Source organism: Dreissena polymorpha, chromosome 9, assembly GCF_020536995.1.
Source record: "Dreissena polymorpha isolate Duluth1 chromosome 9, UMN_Dpol_1.0, whole genome shotgun sequence".
NCBI lineage: Eukaryota > Metazoa > Mollusca > Bivalvia > Myida > Dreissenidae > Dreissena > Dreissena polymorpha.
The window spans coordinates 52,835,360-52,845,310 of NC_068363.1; the positions used below are offsets into that span (position 1 = coordinate 52,835,360).

General features: G+C 35.1%; 1 protein-coding gene across 4 annotated transcripts; it reads left to right on the top strand.

Annotated features, from left to right (window-relative positions):
* Window positions 1-945: 945 nt before the first annotated feature.
* On the top strand, window positions 946-9,607 carry LOC127843798 (uncharacterized). Of its 4 annotated transcripts, none has more exons than XM_052373604.1 (3): window positions 946-1,094; window positions 4,558-4,651; window positions 6,583-9,607. In XM_052373604.1, the coding sequence occupies exons 1-3, from the start codon at window positions 1,054-1,056 to the stop codon at window positions 7,885-7,887; spliced, it is 1,440 nt and encodes a 479-aa protein (XP_052229564.1). In that variant the 5' UTR covers window positions 946-1,053; the 3' UTR covers window positions 7,888-9,607. The 4 variants fall into 4 exon arrangements, with proteins under 4 accessions (XP_052229564.1, XP_052229567.1, XP_052229565.1 ...); XM_052373607.1 differs by having other exon boundaries at window positions 958-1,099; XM_052373605.1 differs by lacking the exon at window positions 946-1,094 and adding an exon at window positions 3,759-4,356.
* The last annotated feature ends 344 nt before the right edge of the window (window positions 9,608-9,951 follow it).

Here is a 9,951-nt window from a genome sequence, read left to right on the forward strand (position 1 = left end):
TTGTTTGTTGCTTACTTGCGAACTATTTTTTATGTGTACGCTAGTGGATATGTAATCAGGTTACCGTATCTACATCAATGAAATGTAACGGTTGTTTGTTTTTGTTTGTTTTGTTAATATTTTCTAAACGGGTTCAGCTTCGTATGTTAAACGCAATATAAACTTATTTATTAATTTGGGAATAAAATCGCAATATGTATTAATTAAAATCAAATTTGAAGTGTCTAGCGCGTGAATTGTCTCCTGGGGGTGAATCGTGTTTGGGTTGCTATTAACGCTATTAACGCTTCCGGCGAGAACTCATTTTATAGCGATTGCGCAATAAAAAACACCACTTTTTCGTAATTTTATCAAAAACTGGATTTTTTCCCCAGATATGACGAATACGCCAACAGGTAGTTCACATTCTGGTCCATATACATGTCAAATTTCAGCAGAAGTGTTGTGCCAGTTTTCAAGACTCTCAAATCGCGGCTATAACCAGGAGCTTAACGAATTTTAGTCGCCATTATCATTCGTTCAATTGAACGTCATCAAATGATGACGTCAATATAGCACTCATTCCATATTAATAAGAAAAAAAACAGTATTCGTGTTTCGCTATATTTACATATACAGATGATGAAAACATTAATATCTTAGTGTCTTTATCTGTAGAATTATACTGCATTGCTTGTTAGTTAGTGATCAATTATTTCTGACTTTGTCTCTAAGTAAACTATCGGTAGACATGCTTCCGTGTTCGCGCTTTATTATCTTACTCCACGTTTATTTATTATTTTAAAGGACATTAGTTTAAACACATATATAATTAATTTAATATCCAAATCAATAGTACATGAATGGAAAATGAAATATTACATTATTTACATCTTAATAACAATGTTGCTTCTTAAACCGCTCAATACAATATAACAAGCTATTCTAATCATCCACGAACCAGTAGTACAAATAGAACGGCAAAGGAAGGCCGTAAAGAAGCGCCAACTATATTTATTTAAAGTGTGCCTAATTCAATATTTAAAGTCATAGACGGCTGAAAAGTCGTTCAGTATGATTGTGATATCTTTGGACGAATGTACTCGCGTTAAACGGTAAAGTATGTATGAGTGTTTCTTAAATCTCCTACACTAATTGGCGTAGTTAAGTTTTATAAAAAAGTATTTTTTAAACAATGATCAGTTTTCAAAAAAAAATAATTCTCCCAAACGTAATTTAAATTTTCGACACATAACTTCCATAGACGATGTTGTTGAATGACATTTAAATCGAAAGTGCAGGGAAATTTTGCATTGTTTTTATAACTTGTAAAACCTTTAAAGTGTATGTTTGTCTGTCTTAAATAAGTATTATTTTTCTCTTGAGGAAACTGTTACTGTTATGAGGTTAAATTAATGTACACTTTAGATTTATTTTTTTTAATATGCATATAAATACATGCCTGCAAGTTAAACATGTTCAAACGTGTATTTATAAAAGTAAAATGAGAACGAAAGTGTTTAAAGGGGCTTTTTCACGGATTTTGGCATGTTTTGAAGTTTGTCATTAAATGCTTTATATTGATAACTGTAAACATTGGATCTAAAAAGCTTCAGTAAAAAATTAAGAAAAAAATAAAAAAGGTTACCCTCAGCAGGGCTCAAACCACTGACCCCTGGAGTCCTGGAGTAAAATGTCTCCCACTTAGACCACTCGGCCATCTTTCCTGATACAATGCCAGATTTATTTTATACTTAATATAAGCAATCCTCGTTGTTTCAGAAAATATAACGACAACAACAGAACTCTCCAAATCATTATTTCGTTTCGCGTTGCAACGCTTTATAATTTTCAGGTTTTTTAAATCGTCAAAAGATGCATATAATGGCTCTTTAAGAGCATGGTAAATGTTAAGTATTACTGTTTCCTCACAGATATCATAACTAAAACGAAAATTTGGGAATCTGAAAAAACTTTTTTCAATTTTATCAGTTTATCCAAACGTGAAAAGGCCCATTTAAAGCGAATGTTACTATTTTAAGCTCTTGATTGTAGACTCAAGTGTTGTCACGGTCAGGTAAGTGAGAGACTAAAAGCGTTTCTAGACAAAGCAACCTGTAAAGTCGGCATTCTCACCAGCCTATATAATTGATTGTCTTGCGTGGGAAGAGTAAGAACGTTCCGAAACACAGCAGCTTGTACAGTAGTCACTCTCTGGTAATTAAAAAGACTCAAAGCGATATTACACACATCAGCTAGGGCCTGAAATAACACGAATGGCCTCGACATAAAATACAGAAAAGACTTCGAACCATGAAAAATACGCCCAGCGTTTGAATATAGATTTGCTACAAGTGTTACAAATGTACTATGTGAAGAATGATGTAGGTAAAAGACCGTAATGCAAAGTTCAACTCAGAATTAAAGCAATTCTTAAACATTCCGATTGAATGGATATTTCTTAAATCTAAGAATTAGTTGAAAACAACGGACCTTGTACATGCATCACTCCTGTGGGAGGAACTGACTGAAACGTTGTTATTTGTAAAAAACAGCAGCCGGTAAAGAGGTCAATCTAAGGTAAGTTAGGGACGAAGAACGTTGCGAGACACAGCCATCTTTACAATCCAAACCCTCAGTTAGGTAAGGAACTGAAATCGTTACAAGACGAATCAGTCTATAAAGCCGTCACTATCGGGTAAGAAATAGACTCGAATAATTCCCAGACACAATAGCCTGTTCACGCATCACTCTCAGGTTCCGTAACGAACACATTTTAAAGTGCAATACAGAGCAGAACACCAGTTGTCCCTTTAAGTAGTAATCGATATAACAGCTAACAACAAGGACGTTCAAATCTTAACGTATGACTTGACTACAGGTAAACTGTACATAGCCACAGATTTCGAAGCCACAGAGTGCTACAACATTCAAGGTCGCATTGTTTTCAGAAACTCTTACCCGGGCTATGGCGACGTTTGCGGTATGTGCATAGAGAAAGAAAGTCACGTTTACGTAGCCTTATACGACCTCATACGGCGGAAAGGGAACTCTTTAACATATTTCTCTATTGGAAAATCACTACATAATTAAGGCACGTCTTAATACATTATCTTTAGAATGAAGTTGTTGGTAAAATTGTATAACAATCCCATGAAACAAAATTATTTTAAATGCAATTGAAAGTTTATTCGGAAAGGAAATTAACATCAGTATCACCAGGTCCCTCTATCACTAACATCAAAATGATATTACAATTGTATCATAGACAAAAAGCAAAACTGAAGAATACATTGTATCCCCAAATGTACACACTATCATCCATTCAGTTGCAAACACACAATCTGTAAAATTTAAAAAAACAAAGCAAAAGTCAATTTTTTTCAATAATAACACTGATTCAATATCCATATTCGCTACTTCGATAGGAACTTCGAAATGAAGGGAAAATCCTCCGAAGGTACGAATGAAAAACGGAGTTTTCTCATTTAAAAACTATCCGCGTCAAGTGAAAATCAGTATAATGCTATATGCAATCGCACAGTCTCGTCAGGGTCCTCGCTTTTCGTTAGAAAGTCTCGCAAGGTTTTGCGGTCTCGTAAGCGGAGAGGATTGCTCCTAAATAGACTGCGCGAATGAGCATGTTGTGCTGGAGATACTCTGCCCGCATATAGGATCCATTTTCGCATGACGCGGGTCATACTAAGGATTTTGTCGTCCTCATAGTTAAAGCGCTTCAAGCACGTACAATGTAAGAATTTAAAGAAGAAAAAAATCTTATTTGACATGCATTAAACCCCGTTTTCCCTGAAAGCAGCCAATATGTACAGATTTCAATGATAAACACTAGACTGGCCAATGTCGTCTTACAAGCTGGTAAATACACTCTCTGAGTAGTGGAGCAGACGCTCCTAGGCATTCTTATCTGCAGTGCAGACAGGCAGCGGTAATCGTTCCTAGCATGGTGGGTTACGGTTCTTAGCGTAGCTAACGCTTCTAAGCACATACTGATTTGCAAACATGGTCTGTAAATTTAGTCGGCTGCTAACGCGACCAACTAAAAATAAATGCATCCGCTGTATTAGGAAATCAGTTTATAATAATGGGAAACACAATGTGACTGTTATAACTTTGTAGTTATTGATTACTCACTACATGTTTGATATTATAAACATGTTTATCTTGTATGAACCACTCAGATATGTTCACTATCAGGTTTACATAAGATATAAAAGCAATATAGCCTATTTTCTATTCTAGACTTTGATTGTTGAGCCAATTTTAGATAACATAGCCCGATAGTGCGATTGTGAGAAGATACAGTAGCGGTTTATGATATTGAAGTATGTTCATGCTTACATGGTTAATGTTTATCAGGTTATACTGACTATAAATATATGTAATCGTTTGAAAATGATTAATTTATTAAAATATGTCAAAAATTTGTTTATAAAAGTGTTGTTTAAATAACTTGAGGAGAAATGTGTGGAATATTTGTTGCTTGTTTTTCAGGAAGTTTATGTGTTAATGCATAGTTTAAATTGTGTCTCCGTAAGTAAAATCCACATCTATTCCCAGTTTCCAACAAATGGCTGAAGGAGACATCAGACGAATAGAGCCAGGTAGTGAAAATGTTCCCATATACAGCAGCCTGTACAGTCGTCACTCACGGGTAAGTCAGAGCCAAAATCAGGGTTTAGTCGTCATTGTCACGGGTAAATCAGATACTAAGAGCGCTCCAATAAACAGTAGCCTGAACATTCTTCACTTTCAGGTAAGTCAGAACCTCAATACGGTACCGGACATAGCAGCCAGTACTTTCGGGTAGGTCAGAGATTGAAAGCCTCTCCAGACGCATCAGCTGTAAAGTCGTCACGTTCAGGTGAGTCAAGAACTTAAACCATTTCCAGACACAATATGCTGCAGAGTATCCACTCACAGGCTCGTCGGATGCTTAAAGCGTTCACAGAAAAATCAGCCTGTACTGTCCCTAATCTCAGAAAAGTAAGTGACTACACACAGAATATTGTATATTTGCCAATCTCAGGTTAGTTAATGACTCAGAGTGTCATAACAGCAGACTGTGAAGTCACCTGTCTGAGAAAAGTATGTTATGGAAAGTGTTTCAATATACAGCAAGTTCTACATTAGCCACCCTCATGTAAGTATATGACTAAAGTTCTACCAGATATAGCATCCAGTACAATCGCCCCTATTAGGTAATTGAGTAGCCTAACGAGTTACCAAAACCTGCAGCTTATTCACTCGCCAATGTTAGTGACTCAAAGTGTTACGAGAGAGAGAGCAACCTGTACAGTCGCTAGCCTCAGGTAAGTAAGTGACTGAATGGTTAATCGGACACTGCAGCTTTAACAGTTCTTTTTTTGCAGGTAGTAAATGCTGAAATTGTTGCCAGTCATTCTCACAGTGTCTGATAATATAAATCGGAATTTTCTAATAGGGTGGGACAGATTGATTATATGGTGACTTTGTTTTTACTTTTTCGCTAAAGTTAGATCTGACTCACTTGATAACACATATACTATATCCGTTTGCTTGTATTACATCTAACGTTCATCAATTTACATACACGTGAGTGTTTCAATGAAGCTATTGAATCAAACAAATAATTAAGTTTCCTTCGTATTAATCAGGGTGAATCGTAATACCTTTTTGTAAGAACCGCTGAATCGGCTTCAGAGCTTAACATAATTTTAAACGTAATCGTCTCATTACAATAATTGACTATTACATTTTTACACATATTTATGTCTATGATAGCATATACGAGTGTCATTATATGTAGTATTATTATGCATATAACACGTGTGTGTTACTTATGCAAATTCATGTTCATACATGTACTTTTATACACAACATAACATACACAAATCATGTATACATTTATTTATACTGTTCTGGTATTATTTATTAATTCAACATTAAAGTGATATTATGCGCATCTAACAGTATATGTTTATAGGTGTCTATCGCAACCGTTGTTTATTTTTGGTGTTTTCACTCCATATACACTTATATTTGTTAATGCAGAATCAACATACTAAAACAATATCCAGAAAAGATAGACATAATGCATTTGAATATCAAACGTACCTTCGTTTTGACAACTAACGACAGAAATGATTCGATGAAAGATGTGAATTTAAATTAACTTTTAGTGCAGATTCGTTCATACGACACACGAACACTAACTCCGATCCTAATAAAAAGACAGTTCCACTCGGCTTAGAGGACTGGGACAGTCATGTAAAATATCGAATATAATATTTATTTTTTATTAACAACTGGTAGCCAGATGAGTTGCATATAATTGGCCAGTTACCATATTTTAACTATATATTACTCTTTTCACCTGTTTATTCTTTTCAGCTCAATTCAACAGTGAAAAATGCGCATAATATCACTTAAAATTAAAGCGTTTATCATAATGCCTAACACAACATTCATCAATAAAAACAACTGCACTATATCAGAAACTGTATTTCAACCATCTTCAGAAAAGTGAAGTTTGTATGTGATTATAGATTAAATAAAATAAATATTTAACTGACATTATGACTGATTGAGTAAGTATGGTTTTAGAATTATGTGGAAAGTGTGTCCGTGGAGACCTGCACAATAATGAACCGCTTGGGCTATGGTGATGAGATCAGACGGTGGCGAGTTGAGAAGTTCAGGCAGATTGATAGGCTATATAATGCAGAATTAAGTTATGTTACTGGAATCACAGCTGGCAGCAAGGCAGAAGGGCTGACGGGATATTTAGAGAGCGACTGGGACATACTATTCGTGGTTGACGATATCCTCTGTGTGGAGGCTGGTATCAATATTCACACCATAACAGGCGACATGGACGTGTTTAGGATGGATACACGTGTATATTCAGGACACTGCAGACTGTTACAGGAGAGAGAAGCGTCTACAGGTAACAAATTAATACACGATGCTCTGTGTGATGATGGATATGGAGGCGCTCTATTAAGTAGTAGTATATTACTAGATGAAGTAGGGAATATAGCCGGTGACGGCATGCAACAACATGAACGCGCGGGGCCTTCTATACCTGGTGTAATAGAAGGGGTATTGAATATGGACACTGTATATTCACTACGTTGTCACTGCCCCAGCATCCTTCAAAAATGGGCGGTAAGACCCCGTCACTGGCCATCAACGGTCATAGTTCAGAAGGTCGTATCATTAGGAGCCTATGTAACCCCTGTAGGACATAAGGGAAGTGAAAACAAGCACATGGAATGGCGGATTTGTTTTAATACCGGTGAAACAGAACTTGTGAACAATCTTAATGGCACACAAGTGAAAGTATATGTTATGCTTAAAATGATTCTTAAAGACATACTTCAACCACAAAAAAAAGAAATTACATCGTATGTGTTGAAAAACATAATATTATGGCAAGCTGAAAGAAACCCACAATCACAGTTTAATGCACATGATTTCTTTTACTGGCTGCATGACGCACTGAGAGAACTAAGGACTGCTATTGCTCAAAAGCATGTAGCATATTACATGATTCCAGATAGAAATTTAATGGCAGCGTGTGGTTTGGAGGAGGCGCTGCAGCATAAATGGATTGCAGATATCACGGACATGATGGCAGAAGGGCCAAGAGTAATACTGAGATTGCCGAAGATACGTCAGACGATTGTCGCGTCCCAAGAGCCGATGTTGTGGTTCAGCCAGAAAAAGATGGAGTTAGAGATGCTGTTTCTGGAAGGTATGACAACAGGTATGGAGAGCGATCAAAATTATGCCATCTCTCGGGAGGTACAGAGAGTCTCGAGGCAGGTGCAACAACGGATGCTCCTGGAAGGCAGTGTTGTTAATAATTTGGATGATATAACCATGAACATACTAATGTCATATTAATTGAAGTTCTTATATTAAACGCGAATCATTTATATGTATATAAACACGTATACGCTACAAGTAAATTTAACGAGTGTTTAAGAGTGTTATACATATACCGAACTTCACAATCAAATCAGAGTGAATTACTGATATCTTTGTCACGTTATGTACAGTAAACATTATCTTGTTAAATATCAGTTTTTTTTATCAAATTTATGTTATATCGCGATATTACCAATACAAATTACTTCTATCGGAAAAATTTCGGGTTAAATGGGAAGATTAAAGCTATTATGTGCGTTAAAGATTTATTTGAATCACCTGTCAACCGCATCATGACCAATCGCGCTGAAATGTTGCGGTCACATTGAAGAGCATGCTGAAGAGTTACCGATTTGTTGTCGATCAAACGTTCAAATGATACCGATCAAACTGTCGAATGAAATAGTACTTTACATTCCTACCAGCCATAACACTGCTGCTAAATGTACATCGCAGACTTCATTTTTTGACAATTCATTTCCTGTTAAAAGTCGAAGGCAGTAGAGGCTTTTAGATTTCCTTTATTAAAAAGTATCAATATCCTCATTCATTTTTATTTAAATTTGTTTAATTTACATTCATTGAATTCTATAAATTTCAAATTTCAAATTAATTTACTTTTTGATGGTAACTGACGTAGAATTTTAAAGGTAATTTATTTCATGACTATGTGTTTTTTACGTTGATTAAACATGTCTATCCGCAAAGAATTGCCTGATAAAACCAATTGTTTTTACAAGGAAAAGGAAAATGGCGATGAACAAATGTTACTTGTATCACGCTTTCAGATTTTTAACTCATCAAGGAAGCAAACACAACTAGACGAAAAAACACATTGTCATTTTGATCCATACACAAATTAGCAAAAGCCAGAAGATGTTTTATTTTAATATTCCAGTTAGTATAAAGTGATGCAAAAGACGTGTGAAGAAGAGTTGTTTTAGACTTTAAATAACAATATCGACGTTAATAAATATGCTTAATGTACTGGTAAATATTTTGCCAAAAATAGCAACCATCTTTTTTCGGCCTTTTGCTGTGGTAAAACAAGAATTTAAGTTTGAACAAAATCGTTTGTGTTCTATTTGTGGGTGCTAGAAAAAATCCCCTTTCAATATGGATCATATACGGGACCTACCTGTTCAAAAACAGCATTCTATCGCGTTGTTATTAAAACTGAAAGGCAGGATATGTGCTCTTTGTCCTCGCCCTCTACATTTCTTACTCGCTCAATATTTTTCAATATATATATATATATATATTCGTATCTGCCTTGAATAATACGAAGTGATCAGTTAATTCCGATTGTTTCTCTTAGTAAACAATCGATAAACATTTATCTCTTGCTCGGCGGCGTTCTTCCTGTTTACATTCGGCGACAAATCAAAATATGTTTGAACACCAAGGAACACTTTTGAAATACTATACAAAAAATAACAATCAATGAATAGACAGTACGATATACTATTATATAAATCTTAACAACAATTTGGAACCTTATACCGCTCCATACCATGTAACACATTTTTCCAATGATCCCGGGACAATTACTAAGAAATACAACGACAGAGTGAGGTGGTAAATGAGGCCTTTATTGTGCATAGAAAAATATTTTAATCTACGAATGGTTAACATGTTGTGCAATGTAATTATGTTACCTATCGAAGATTCCATTAGCAATAAACTGTACAGTATGCAGATTGGTTGTTACATCTGTTTCATTAATCGGCATTTAATTTTTTATTTAATGATTTCACTACAATGATCAGTTTTGAAAACTATTGTATCAAAAGTCATTCACATGATACTTACTTTTCTTTGTTGTAAAATTACGTCAAAATCGAAATTGTTCAACATTTCATTATTATTTTTATTAACAAAACTGGCAAATTGTTTTTGCTGTATTGATAATAATTTCGTTTGTTCCAGTAAAATAATTACTTTAAGAAGGTAAAATTTAAGTTCTTTTTAGGGCTTTCACGATTCGGTATACAAATAAGTGCATGCAAGTTCAAACAGACAAATAAAAACCACGTTGCT

Coding starts and splice junctions, on each gene's coding strand:
- LOC127843798 (XM_052373604.1), top strand. CDS start 1,054: ATGATTGTGATATCTTTGGACGAATGTACTCGCGTTAAACG. Junction 1,095..4,557: donor GAATGTACTCGCGTTAAACG/GTAAAGTATGTA, acceptor ATCTATTCCCAG/TTTCCAACAAATGGCTGAAG. Junction 4,652..6,582: donor TGTACAGTCGTCACTCACGG/GTAAGTCAGAGC, acceptor GTATGGTTTTAG/AATTATGTGGAAAGTGTGTC.